The 15,147-nt window shown below is 37.8% G+C and overlaps 1 protein-coding gene across 3 annotated transcripts in view; it reads right to left on the reverse strand.

Annotated features, from left to right (window-relative positions):
• Positions 1 to 15,147, reverse strand: part of ITPR2 (inositol 1,4,5-trisphosphate receptor type 2) — a 491,137-nt gene that overhangs the window by 154,008 nt on the left and 321,982 nt on the right. For all 3 annotated transcript variants that reach the window (XM_009180421.4, XM_021923257.2, XM_009180422.4), the window contains 2 exons: positions 5,688 to 5,796; positions 4,678 to 4,865 (listed from right to left, as the gene is read on the reverse strand). In XM_009180421.4, coding sequence (XP_009178685.1) covers positions 4,678 to 4,865; positions 5,688 to 5,796 — 297 coding nt within the window. The remainder of the gene's footprint in view (positions 1 to 4,677; positions 4,866 to 5,687; positions 5,797 to 15,147) is intronic.

Raw genomic sequence — 15,147 nt, forward strand, 5'->3', positions numbered from 1 at the left:
AATAAGTAGCATAAGGATTCCTCTCACTAAAGATATGATTTTTGCTTAGGAAACTACCTCCATTAGCTGCACAGAGTGTAAGAGGAAAGAAACTCCAAGTGTTTTGGAACTAACGGGGATAGATAAACAGATATGTGTGACAGGGGAGTGGAAGAGGCAGAAAAGGGAAGGGAAGTGAGAATGGAGAAAGACAAGAGCATGATGCAGGGAGAATCCTCAAGTGAAATATCCTAGGGGTGAGGACGGAGATGATTATTCCTAGAAAATAGATGCTTCTTGCATCTAAGAGCACAGATCTGGAGCCAGACTGCATGGATTTGAAACCTGGCTCTATCTCTAACTAGCGACGTAAGCTTGGGTCTATCTCAGTTTCTTCTTCAGTAAAATAGGATAACACACCAGTTACCTCGCAGGTTGTTTGAATATTAGCCAAGGTAAAACATACAAATCACAAAGAACAGTGCCTCATATTTAGTAGGTATGATTTTTCTTATTGCTATCATTAGGTTCCATGTGAAACTGTAATATAAGTACCTCCTGTATCCTCCCCTTCAGTTGATCTTTAATAAAGTATAGAACATACATACGTTGACTTAATGTAGCTAGAAAGGAAGAAATTAAGGAAGGGGCTGCAATTCTCAGCATGACAGAAGCAGGGGTGTTAAGAATCTATGTGCTGAGAAAGCAAGACTGTTTCTGGCTAAGGAGACAGTGAGAATGTAAAACTCCCGGGGAACTGGCAAGTATATTGGGGAGGAGTGTGCTTTAGACTGCTATAGGGCAAGGAATAAGATTTGATCTAATCTCAACTAGACCTCTTAGAGCCAGGAAAACATAGTTGCCATCTGGGTTATACAATGTGAGACATCCAAGTAGAGGAAGGCTGGTACCTATTGTCATAATCTATCTTAAAAGAAGATTTTCATATATCAAAGTAATTTAACGCTGTTTCATCAACAAATATTTGTTGAATGGCTGTAAAGTATTGTAGACATAAAGAATAGGATATGATCCCCTATATTGAAGAAGTTGAAATTCAACTGGAGAGGCAGGGTATAATACAAATTACAACTAAACAAAGTAGCACTTGCAAAATGCCAAGTGGGTATTAAAGAAACAAGTGCATAGGAGCTGAGACAAGGGAATGGATACCAAATGCCCCAGACGAGCTAGGAACGACTTTATGAAGAAGAAAGAATTTGATTAGGACCATTCATTCACAGATCCATTCCCTCCTGCACACTGATTGAACCCCAAGATTGGTCCAGACACAAGGGGTACCAAGATGAATAAAATGTAGTTGCAACCTAGAAGGACTTATAATTTACTAGATGGCACCTGATACACACATGAAGAGGCACAAAAAAGTGGCAGAAATGGCCGGGCCCGGTGGCTCACGCCTGTAATCCCAGCACTTTTGGAGGCCAAGGCAGGTGGATCACCTGAGGTCAGGAGTTGGAGACCAGCCTGGCCAACAGGATGAAACCCCACCTCTACTAAAAATACAAAAAATTAGCCGGGCATGGTGGTGGGTTCCTGTAATCCCAGCTACTCAGGAGGCTGAGGTAGGAGAATCGCTTGAACCGGGGAGGCGGAAGTTGAAGTGAGCCGAGATTGCACCATTGCACTCCAGCCTGGGCAACAAGGGTGAAACTCCATCTCAAAAACAAACAAACAAAAAAAAAGTGGCAGAAATGTCATTAAAGACGTTCACAGGTTATAACAGGGGCACACAGTAAGCAGTAATCAATTCTACCCAGTGAGATACAGAGCCTGAAAAGGCTTCTAGGAGAAATGTATTGAGTTGAATCCTCAAAGAGGAGAAAGCAGCATGAGAAATAACACAACGCATTTGAGGAATGACAAAGAGCTAAGTGCAGCTGATGCATAAGAGGAAGGATGCAGGAGGCAAGAGGGTGGAAGAACAAGGGAAAGTTGGAAAATTTGAAGAGAACAGGAAGGATCTTATGGACTATAGCAGGGAGTTTGTCTTTATAGGGCAGGTGACAGATTTTAAGCAGAAGAATAGCATGTTTTTGGAAAGGCATCTTTGAAGGCAACATGAAGAATGATTTGGAGAAGGGCAAAACTGGAAGCAGGGACACCTCTTATAAGACTATTTGTCACTGTCTAGGAAAAGACAAGGAGGATCTGTAGTGAGAGCTGGAAAAGCAGGGATTGAAAATAATAGAGTATGGATATGAGGGATATTAAGGGGATAGAATCACAGAAGTTGGTCATCAGTGGGATGTTAAGGAAGACAGTAAGTGAGGGTGGAGAAGTTAAGTTCAAGGCTGACTATCATTTTCTGATCAGACAACTGGGTAGATAGAGTGCCAGTCATTGAGAGAGAGAATGGCAAAAGGAGCAGTGGGTGTATGGAGAACAACAGCAGATTCCATGTGAGATTTGTTGAGCTTAAGGCATTTGTGCACATCCCACTAAATATTCTGGAAGACAGCTGGATACAGAGTCTAGAACGTCAGTGAGTTCAGAAGCATCCAAACACAGTAAACGTTAAAGGTGTGGAAATGAATGAGGTCAGGCTGGAGAACAAACAGAGTGAGAAGAGAGAGTGCAAAGAGACTTGGGAGATGTCAGGATTCAAGAGTTAAGCAGAGGAAGAAAAACCTTTGCAGAAGGCTAAGAAGAAATGGTAGGAGGTAGAAGACAAGCTGGAGAGGGTAGTGTCCCAAGACCCAGGCAGAAAAGCTTTCAAGAAGAAAGAAAAAGTCACTAGTGGCAAATGCCACAGAAAATCATGTAAAGAAGGACTGAAAAATATTTTGGTTGTGAAGAGATCTTGGGGGAACAACTTGCCAGGAATTTATAAGTAGAAGGTGCAGTTTCCAATGGGAGCTGGCTTATTCCGCAGCAATATGAGGATACAAGTAAGCAAAAATAAGTGCAAAGGATGAAGGATGATCCCATCTGGTGACCCTTAGTGGCCTAGAAACAGAAATCTAGAAAAGACTGTAATCCTAAGGATTTCTTCTAGAGATGCCCCCTACCAAAAAAAAAAAAAAATACTGTCACTTCTGTCCACTGAAAAGTCTCTATCTAATGTTATGTGGTTGCCTGGACACTTCCTCTAGAAAGTCCCAGTTGACAGAACTTCCTGGTTTAAGTCTGAATAGTATTTTGTCATGTTCATAAACCACACTTTTAAAAATCATTCATCCATTGATAAGTAAAATAGTGGAAGCTAAAAATGCTGAAGTCATAGAAGTAGACAGTGGAACATTGGTCATAGAGTCCAGTTTCAGTTAAACAGGAGGAGTAAGTTTCGGTGTTCTACTGCAAAGCAAGGCAATGATACTTAATAACAATAATATGTTATATATTTCCAAATAGCTGAAAGAATTTTAAATGCTCTCACTACAAGTAAATGATAAATATTTGAGGTGATGGATATGCTAATTATCCTCATTTGATCATTACACAACATATATATATATATCTCTCTCTCAAAGCATCAGATTGTACCCCATAAATATACACAATGATTATTTATCAATTAAAAATAAAATACAATTTTTAAAAAGCCCCAACTGAACACCTGGTTCAGATAAGATAACTTCCAAGAAAACTCACTCAACTTCCTCCATCACCTCCTTCTTCAACTTCCTGCAGAGGAAATCTATGCTGCAGCTACAGCATCATGAGAATTTTAAACACTTTCTTTTCTCAGCTAAGTACTATAGATGTAGTGTTGTTTTGTCACCATGCCACTTGCTGCTCTTGAGGCCTTTATTCCTAAAGCCACTGTGATTGGATGTGTTAGATGGTAATGTTCCTATCGTTCAATGTATTTGACGGTTAAATGAAGCACAATATCCAAGTTTCAAATTAGACATGGTTTCTGCTGGCCATGAGTCGAGAAAATGGCTTTTGGAATTTCTAATTACATACTTAGTTGTAAGTAGGTAGTTTTCTTTACTGACCAAGGCAAACCTAGAAAGAGCAGGCTACCAAGCAGCAAAACAGACAGTTAGATGGGAGGAATAAATTCCTGTGTTCTAATCCTCAGTAGGGTGGCCATAATTAACAATTTATTGTATATTTTCAAATAGCTAGAAAAGTGAATTTTGAGTGTTCCCAACACAAAAAAATGATAAACGTTTGAGGTGAAGGATGTGCTAATTACCTTGATTTGATAATTACATATTATATACATGTATCAAAATATCACACTGTACCCAATAAATATGTACAATTATTACTATTTAACCATAATGATTAAAAAAAAAAAAAGACTGGAGGAAAATGTCTGTCATCTGGGAACACTCCCCAGCTCTCCAGCTCATACAGCATGTTTTGCCTTTGGGTGCAGTCAAGCCTACGGGCTACTTGGCAGAAGTTTCAAAAGAAAACATGTGCCTTCTGGAAATAGTGGCCTAATCTCCTGTGTGCAGGTAAGCATATTGCTCACTGTTGTGGAATTCCTGGAATAATGTCAGAAGGAAGTTTCAGAGGAATGTTCTGCTTGACTGAATAAATTGTGAAGCTCTGTAGTTTCTACAGCAAACAAATAAATTTAAGAAAAGTGTGATACATGGATTTTTTTTTTATAGTAATAAGAGCCAAAAGAAACACATTACTTTTCCTTGGTTTCTGTGACAAGTAAACAAGAAATACCAATAATAAATGTAATCCCCATGATTGATGAACAAGTACCTGTGTTTGTGTATTTCCTCCTTCGAGCAAGGCAATGCCGAGGAAAATGCCTTCTGAAAAAATTCTGTCATTTTTGGTGTTCACTATAACATCGATGACAAGTTCTGATGCACCTTCTTTATCCAGCAGACACTGAATATCTGACATTGATATCCCCATCTTATCTGAATCTTGTCCAGAAAAGCTTCCTGTGATTAGGAAAAATAAATAAATAAATCTTAATTGTAGACACTATTAACGTGTAAGGTTTTCAAATTCTTAAATTTTATTATTTTAATAAAAATATTAATCATTGAGATTTTTTCCTACAAAGTTAAATATAATAGAAGCTTGAGGCTGGGCATGGTGGCTCACGCCTGTAATCCCAGCACTTTGGGAAGCTAAGGCGGGCAGATCACTTGAGGTCAGGAGTCCGAGACCAGCCTGGCCAACAGAGTGAAAGTCCAATTCTACTAAAAATATAAAAATTAGCCGGGTGTGGTGGCACATGATTGCAATCATAGCTACTTGGGAGGCTGAGGCAGGAGAATCGCTTGAACCTGGGAGGCGGAGGTTGCAGTGAGCCAAGATTGCGCCACTGCACTCCGGCCTGGGTGACAGAGCGAGGCTCTGTCTCGGAAAAAAGAAAAAAAAAAAGAAACAAAACAAACAAACAAACAAAAACGCTTGAGTTTAAAAAATCAAAGTTTGTAAAAACAGAACTCTTTATTAAATGTTTGACACAGGTGATTAAATGTTTTGCTTAAAAATAGAAAAAGAAAACTAGCTTATTTTGTCCTTAATTTCTACTTAAGAGATTATAACTTAACTATTTTTCCAAAGTCAAAAAGCAAAATTAATTCTGATGTTCAAATCTGTTGTTTTATGAACCCCAAATTGTATGAAAGTTTTTAATAGTGATTTTTAAATGACTCTTATATCTCTGCCATTTCAGTAAAATACGAGAGTAACAATGACATGGAGATGTATCAAGAGAATCCTAAAACGAGAAAACAAATGACAGGACTTACCTCCCACCTGTGCAGTTTTGGAGTAGGCTCCTGATAGGTGTCCATTCATGCCAATACTATAATCACCTTTAAAGTATCGATTCAGAAGTATCTTTCTTAATGTGTTACCCTAATAAGAAGGATAACAAAGAGTTATTGTTTCCTTTTCTAATAAAAGTGAAAAATGCCAGTATGTTAAATGCTTTAAAAGCATTTTGTGAATGATGTTGAGTCACGGAAAAATTAACTTTATATCAGATAATATTTTCTGAGGCAAAAATTTACAAATGCATCCCAATAAAATAATAATTTTGCTTCTCATAATAAATAAAGAGGATGGGAGAAGCTTTTTGGAGGTGATGAACAGGTTTATGGCAGATATTATGCTGGTGGTTTCATAGTGTATGCTTATCTCCAAACTCATCAAGTTGAAGACATTAAATATGTACAGCTTTTTGTATGCCAATTAAACATAACGCAATAAACAGTTTTAAATATAATTTTATTCTGTCAAAAATAAAAAAGAAGAGTGTGTTCAATAGAATGTACTAGAAAAATCACAAACGCTATAAATTTAAGATTGCTTCAAAAGCTGTAGTTCCCAGAGTTGGGGAGTATCAGTCACCTAAAGAAGACTCAGAATAATAAACACCCTAAGAATTGGAAAGCAAAGGGCTTAGGTAGAGGAATTTAGTCAGAAGAGCAAGAAAAGAGTTGGGAACAGAGCAGGTACTCAAAAAATTAACCTTGATAAAACAGACTGAATTATATTTAAACTCCAAAATGCTTTACTCAGAAGACTGTGGGCAAAAGACAGTGTATTCCTCTACAAATTACATAATCCAAAACTTCCTAAGTCTTTAATTTTGTACTCATTACAGGACATTTTTACAATAATACATTTTGTAATATAATTGCTTGCATGTACATAAGAAACACAGATGATTCCAAATCTTCTCTTTTATTGGTGATTATTATTTTAATAAAAGGAGCGATTTAAAAGCATTATTTAAGGAATACTTGTTTAATCTATTTATATTAACACAACTTCAGAGGTGTTATTCCCACCTTGCAGGTAAGGTAAGGAAACTGTGGCCCAAGAGCTTAGGTAATTGGCTGCAGATCATGCAGCTAACAGGTGATTGAGCAACACCTGACTCAACTCTTGGCTACAAAATCCAGCCATTTCTTCATGTCATGCTGCATCCAACATTCATGCTGTGACACGTAGCTCTCATTGCCCCTTCACTTTCTCATATTTTGGTTATTCTTTCTCAAGTTCTTTAGGTATTATCCTCAGTTCTTTTGTTGTGCTCCTCTTCTGTTTGGCAATTTCATCTTATCCTTAGTTACACAATCACTTCTGCTGGTCTGCCTGCCAAATGTGTTTCCTCCAGCCTGGACCTTGCTTTCCTAAGCTTCTCATTCTGTTTCCATTTAGATTTCCTTACCTGTGTCTTGAGGTTCCACTGGAAGCTCAAACTCAATTTTTCAGAACAGAATATTCCTTCTCTTTCAAATGTTTTCCCCTTAATTTTAATTTCTTTTAAGAAGATCACACCCATTCTCGTCATTTAAGCTCCAAATTTAAGGAATCACCTACTACCCGCCCCCCCACCCCAACTTGACAATGATTTGAAATGTCAAATGACATGAAATCCTGCCCGTTCTACCTTTTCAGTTGTAGCTTCCAATAGTGCCTTCTTAAATTATATTTTAACCAAATTCAACCATGTGATCATTTCTCTCTCTCTCTTTTTTTTTTTTTTTTTTTTGAGAAGAGTCTCGCTCTGTCGTCCAGGCTGGAGTGCGGTGGCGCGATCTTGGCTCACTGCAAGCTCCACCTCCCGGCTTCAAGCCATTCTCCTGCCTCAGACTCCGGAGTAGCTGGGACTACAGGCACCCACCACCACACCTGGCTAATTTTTTTGTATTTTTAGTAGAGACAGGGTTTCACCGTGTTAGCCAAGATGGTCTCGATCTCCTGACCTCATCATCCACCCGCCTCGGCCTCCTAAAGTGCTGGGATTACAGGCATGAGCCACTGTGCCTGCAAAGCCTTCCGTGTCTTTCCTTTCCTCCTATTATATTCATTGCCTGAAATGATCTTCCTCCATCTTACTTATGAACCAGTCCTATCTTCCCTCTTCATTCTACAATATTCATTAGGTGCCAATTGTTTTAGGCACCATTTTAAGTCAATAAGATATAACCCTCCCCTCAAAGAGTTCACAATGAGATGAGCGCAATAATAGGAACATCTACCAAGACTTCTGGAAGCATAAGAGGAGCCATTGACTCTGAGGAGGCTCTACATGGCATAGCCTGTCTACTAACTTATGTGATCATCAGACAGACCTGTCTTGTGCACAGTTAACACCCAACTAACACGTCCTAAATGTCACAGTGCCAAGATTTTTTATTTATTTATTTATTTATTTATTTATTTATTTATTTATTTATTTTGAGATGGAGTCTCGCTCTGTTGCCCAGGCTGGAGTACAGTGGTGTAATCTCAGCTCACTGCAATCTCCACCCCCCTGGTTCAAGCAATTCCCCTACCTCAGCCTCTTGAGTAGTTGGGATTACACCATGCCTGGCTAATTTTCTTTCTTTTTTTTTTTTTTTTTTTTTGTATTTTTAGACGGGACTGGGTTTTACCATGTTGGCCAGACTGGTCTCAAACTCCTGACCTCAGGCAATCTGGCTGCCTCGGCCTCCCAAAGTGCTGGGATTACAGGCATAAGCCACCACGCCCGGCCAGTGCCAAGAATTCTAATAGACACTGGGAGTGTCTGGAGTTTGCTTATCCTTATAACAACTTTTATTTATTGGTACTTAAATTCTTAGAACACAGACATTTATTATTGCTTCCTGTTTCATGTTTTCTTTCTTTAAGACCTCTTCATAATGGGGTGTAAAAGTAAAAGTGGTGACTAGTCTCAAAAGAAATAGTGACGTGTAAGAACTTACTCTACCAAGGAATACAACTCTACTATCCACTATCCCTTATAAAACTTAAATACAGCACCTAGAAGAAACATAAGAAATGAAAATAGTCCTTACTTTTTCTTTTTTTAAGAGAAAGTCCTTTGAGTTGAATTAAATCCACCTGGGCAAAGGATATTTCTTCCAAAAGGAATGGAAAAACAAAATAAAGCATTTCTTTGGAGTCAACGCCTTTGAGCAATTACTGTGACTCTCATTACAGCAGAAGGAGATGCTATGAAAAATCTTTTAGACCCATAAACTACAGGGTTAAAGTTATAGTTGGGGAGAAAAATGTGAGGTCATATTAACTGAAGCACTAATTTTTTTAAAGGGTAGCTCAGTTTGTTGTACTATTCATGGATCTCGCCTCTACAGACCACTCACTCTAACCCTGTAGGAGACAGTTGGCCCACCTGTAATAACTGAAGCTGACAATGTGAAAATCCGGGACTTTTTCTTGAAATTGCACAAGTCAGCATCACTGTCTGAAAGGGAACCTGTTGTGAAGATGACTGAACCCTTATGAACTAGCTTCCCTTTTAGTCTCTGCAAGAATCTTTTATGTATTACTATTTCTATTATTATTTAGAGATAGGGTCTTGTTGTGTTGCTCAGGCTGGAGTACAGTGGCACAATCATAGCTCATTGCAACCTCACACTCCTGACCTCAAGCAATCCTCTCACCTTGGCCTCCCAAAGTTCTGGGATTACAGACACGAACCACTGCACCTGCCCCTGGAAGAGTCTTTTAATCACACCTTTTTATCACACTGCTGCAAGAACCCAACCAAGAGATAAACCAATGAGTTTTTTTAAAGATGAAGTAGAAAAACTTTTTTTGCCGTTTACTTTTTAAAATGCCCTTTATACTGCTAGAATAATAAAACTATTGAAAACCAGCCAAAGAGTAGAATTATGTCACACCAAATCAAAATAAGCATCATATTTGTGATTATTTTAAAATTCGCTTTGGCAGATAAAATCACAGTACCTATCAGATTCATAGACATCAAAATCAAATGAGTAACATTCTTCTTATTCAATTATAGCCTCTTAGAAGCATCTATTTACTCACTATTTAATATTCAGACTGCCATAGAAAAGGCAGGGGCTTCCTATTTTTCTCTTCTCAACTCTGAAGCCATTCTGCCTGGGTTTAAATCCCCTCTACGCCATATACTAACTGGGGATCTTAAACAAGTTACTTCATCACTCTGGGCCTCAGTCCCTCAATTGTCAAATGAAATTGTTAATATCTACTCTCAGAGGACTTCTGTGATAACTAAATAGTTAAAATTTACTGAAAGTACTTGGAACAGTTTTCAACACATAGAAAGTGCTATAAAAGTTGTGCATTGTTGATGTTATCCCTGCTAGTATTATCCAGATCATGGGAATAGTCTACAACTTGCAAAGTGCTTTTGTAGACACTTTCTTACGTTACACCAAACCTCCCCACAAAAGTGAAATAAATTTCTAGTATATTAAGAAAATGGCAAAAATAATAAATGATAAACTCCCCCCAAATCCTAGCTTTTTAACTATTAATCAGTCCTTGGAATTATATACTTATTAGCTAACATGGCAAAGTCACCCTAAAGCATAAACATACTTTACTATATAAAATGTACTCTTACAACTTCAACTAAAAGTTGAAACAAATTCTGTCTTGGTTCAAACTTCATAGTTTTGTGCTAAGACAAACTCTGGTGCTAAAAGTGATTAATGAATAGGTATAAACAGAACAAGATTCTGTTATGTCTTAGTAATCTTCATTTAAGAATAAAAAAATTCAGATATTGCTACATCACAAGTTCAGCAGAAACTGACTTCTCTTGACAACTATCCAGTTCTGACTTAAGCGGTGAGAGACAAGTACTGTGTCCCAATTTGCTTTGGGGCATTCTTGATAGTTTACACTATCTGTACAGTGGTGGTAGCTTAAATGTGAGTCATTTCCCCAAATAACTTTAATTCAAAAGTAACTGTAGAACCATTGTCAGAAATTCTTGTGTCAGGGTTGCAAATAATTGTCTCAGAGCTGTAATTGCCATGGCAGATATGAGGGAAGAACTAAAAGCACATTAGGTCATTCTGAAAAAAATTTCACCACAGTTGAGAAGTTTGACTTCTGTGCTGGTTCTTCAAATCCAAAATGCATTCCTGATACGCCTCCCATGGAAAGTCTCTTTGCTGAGTGAGGACAAGCAAGGAATGTCCTTTACAGCCTTTTCAATATCAGAGTCACTTCCAGGCCACAAGACACTACTTTTAGCCAATGTCTTCATGTGAACACATCCCAGATGTGCTAAATGTAATGTAGCCAAGATAACTAACAACCACCTTCTGAAATTACAACAAAATATCTCCATAAAAAGACATCTTTTGTGGCCAGAGAAGTCGTGCTGACGGTTTGCGAATATCTGGGAGGACTGGGTGTTTCCCGCCCACTCCCTATTACACCGAGTCCAATGCATCAAAAATTAAACAGCTCAGAAATCGTTGCCTTTCACTGATAGAAAGGATAATCAAATTTATGCCTCCTAGAAAGGACTAAAATTTTGTATCATTTTTGAGAAAGCACAACTCTGTTTGCCTTAATGGGAGATTAATAGCCTTAGGAATGAAGAATTCAAGGATGTGTGATATTTGAGGTACAGATACTCACATTCATTCCCATCCCCTTAGAAAAACAATTTAATAAAGTAATATTTTTCCATTATGTAAAATATAATCAAGATATCATGAAAAAATGACAACCAGCATCCTAGAAAACTAAGTCCTCAACTAAAAATTCAAAAGGTAATGAAAACTGCAAACTAAAGATGCCCGATTTAAGACCTATCATCAAAGATTCATAATTAGCTACTAATCAGCTGAGATCTACAAGGAGGTGATGATATGTACTTGTTGGTCTCCCCATAGTCCCATCTTAACATTAAATTTGGGATTAGCATAATTAGTGTTTCCGTAACCTTTTGGTTTAGTAACAATATATCTGATTGGGTATTTTTCCTCATTTGAATTCCCAGGGGTAAAAAGGTACATTTCCCATTTTAATACATTATTGTAACAACTGTATCTTTGTGGAGTGATATTCTGTCCATCATTATAATCAACTATATTTTCAGATAACTCCGTTGCGAAAATATGGGTCAATCTCTTATAATCTAGCTGTCTAATCATTTGAACATCTTAGTCTCTCTGTCCGAGAAGTTGTATGTCAATTTCTCTCCCTGTTGCCTTTGCCTAGCTTTCTTAAGATTGGAGACACAAATTTCAATAGGAGTAGTTATGTGCACTCAGAAGATGCTCTTCTCATCAACACAATGACACACTCATTACAATCTTGAAAAATATATGATGTCTCAATGATTCTAGTAAAGAGCCTTACTTTCCACAAGACTGTGGAAAATGTTAGATCCAAATATTCATTCACCATAATGGCAACCAACTTCCAAATTTCTTCTTTCCTCGTTCTTATTAATTGTAAAGACATTTATTACATTTCTACCATGTGTCAGGAAGTAGAAAAGTGAATGCAAAAAGTAATTCTGCAGCATATGCTGAAAGAATTTTCAGATATGTAGAGTGGAGACATATGGCACTGTTTTCCAATATAAATAATCCTTGCCAGACCATTTGATTCCATTGGTGAAATTTAAATGTTTAAACAGTAAATGATGAGGTATAAATATTTGATGATGCTGCTGCTGAATGAAAGAGTGACTTCAATAACCACCCTGAGTTTATCAAATATTCTAGCCTCAAGACAAACAGGGTTGCTGAGAAGGTTTTGTTAGGAGATTATTCTATACTCCATAGATAGCAAGGAATAAAGAAAACTGTATTTGTTTTCTTTGGGGCATTAATTAAAACCTCCCAGTATTTGAATTCCAGAAAGCATACTAACTAACATGAAACCCAACAGACCCTTCTACCTTAACCATTTTAAATACAGGGTTTGCTGAAATTCAGAGTTTAAGAACTTACGCAATCCCTCACCAGTAGGACTTGAGAATGGATTTCACTGCTTGTAATTGTTTAGTTTTCGGAATAAGCAGTCTTCTGACTTTCAGAACAAAAGCTGAGAGGAGGGTAAGTAAGCAAGAAATGAGCAGACAAGCTTTAGATACAATCTCCTTACTGAAGGAAAATGACTGTATTCACATAACATAAATCAGTGCCTCATAAAATCACACTCAAAGACAGTGGCACACAATCATTAAAGTGAAGCCCATAGTCCCCGGCACACAGTATAAAAACCTACTAGAGTACTATTTGTTACTGAAAAGACTGAAATCAGTGGTGCCAGTGCAGGCGTGTGCAAGCTTGCCAAACACTGGGGAAAATGGAACTTCAAGAGGTAATTTCAAAGCTTCTGCAAAGACCATGTTGTTGTATGGGAGGTATATAACTCAGTAATGGACTCAGCTTACAGTCCATCCCAGAGAGCACAACGGGAAACAGCAGGAGAGGGAAGGAGATTTAAATAAACGAGAAGACTGACACTGATCTGAATAGCAATACGAACTTCAGTGGGAGAAAGGTCTTCCTCCTGGACAATGGGGAAAGTCGTAACTAGTTTGCTGTTTTAAAGTTCTAACCCCAGATTCTGTGACGTCTGTTATATTTCCACAATCATTTAGTGAAGTTAGGTGCAACTTTGGAAGGTGGTGTCACAGAAGATGAGGAACAATACATACAGGGACGTATCACCAGCACTATCCTGCCCTATATTGGCCTTCCTGTTTCTATGGAATTTCTTGCATTCTCAACTGTAGTGCAGCAGTCCTTGATCTTCAAGCTGTGACCTCCTGATCCACAAACAAAAGAGTGTGGCTGGCTCACAGGGCAGTGAGACGAGTGCATGGCTCCGAAGAGCTGGCAAGGAAACAATGGGGCAGAAGACCCACCCCCACCCCCACCACCACACACACACACACACGCACACACACACACGCACACACACACACACACACATACACACACGCACACACACGCACACACACACGCACACACAGACACACACGCACACACACGCGCACACACGCACACACACACGCACACACACGCACACACACACGCACACACGGAGTAAGTGAGAGATAAAGACCTCATTATTTTTCCCCAGAATACTAGAAATAAATTATTCTTAAAACAGAGGAAGAAAACTAGCACTGGTATTGCTTATCAATGTAATATTTGACAAAATATGTACGAAGCTAAATTTTAATAAATTCAGAATATATTTAGAAGTTCCTCAGATAGGACAGTCTATGGAATCTATGGAATAGAGGAGTTGTACATGGTACAACTTCAAAGGGAAGCCTTGAGAATTAAATGAGATAATATCTACACACAGTTTAATACATAAGAAGTTCAGTTTATGAATGCTCCCCGCATTGGCAATGATAATGCACGTTAGTGGACCTTAGAGGAAATGATGTCTCAGAGAGTAACGTAATTGGCTTGAGTCTGGGTTCTTCCACTTACTGGCTTTGTGATCTGAAGAATTTTAATTAACTGCCCCAAGGCTCAGTTTCCCCATCTATGAATAATAGTATTTACACTGCAAGGCTATTTAAAGATTAGGAAATTAAATAGGAAAAGTTTTATGTTCTTAGCCCATAACAAGTACTAAATAAACAGCTACTGTAATATTTTATTTTGTATTTAAAGGAAAGTATTAATAAGTTTCAATCTGGGGAAGACTTGCACAATTGGTGACATAAAGAGGGTATTACAATGCCCAGTGCCACAAGACAGCCATGGCTTTCACAGCTGACATCAATATCCAGCTCCAATCTTCTATAATTTTTCAAGAGAAGGCAAATGAAAAACAGCATTCATTTTGTGAAAGACTACTTTGAAACCAATTTGACTCTATAATTTCTTAAAAATAACACTTACTTGTGGATAGGTTTCAATCACCCCTATTACATGTACAAAGCAGAATTTTTCAGAGGATAATTTAGACAGACTTTCCTGGAAGTAGTGTTAAAAGGAAAACGAATATTCCATGTTCTGTGGGAAAAGAGCTATTTTCCCTCCTATTTAGTTTTAACACAAGAAACATATTAAGTATATTTATAAAGTTATTATCATGCAACAATTGCTCATTAGTGGAAAGGCTGTGCTTCCTAACACATATCCATAAGTCTTTCCATAGCCACAGGGTGCCCCTCTAAGTCATTCTTCACTTAACAATCGGAGCCTTGCAAAACAACAGATGACTGGTATTCAGAATACATGACTATACAAAGAGTGTTTATAAAACAATAAGAATCTTGTAGAAAAGCTGACAGAAGAACTGAACTGGCATTTCATATAAGAAATACATATGGCCAATAAACATGAAAAAAATGCTCACCTTCACTGGTAATCAAAGAAATGCTAATAAAATGGTGAAGACACCATTTTATACCCAATAAATTGACAAAAATTAAGAAGTCTTACAAAATCAAGTGTTGAAGAGGACGTAGATCAA

The sequence above is a fragment of the Papio anubis genome, chromosome 9 (assembly GCF_008728515.1).
Source record: "Papio anubis isolate 15944 chromosome 9, Panubis1.0, whole genome shotgun sequence".
NCBI classification, from domain to species: domain Eukaryota; kingdom Metazoa; phylum Chordata; class Mammalia; order Primates; family Cercopithecidae; genus Papio; species Papio anubis.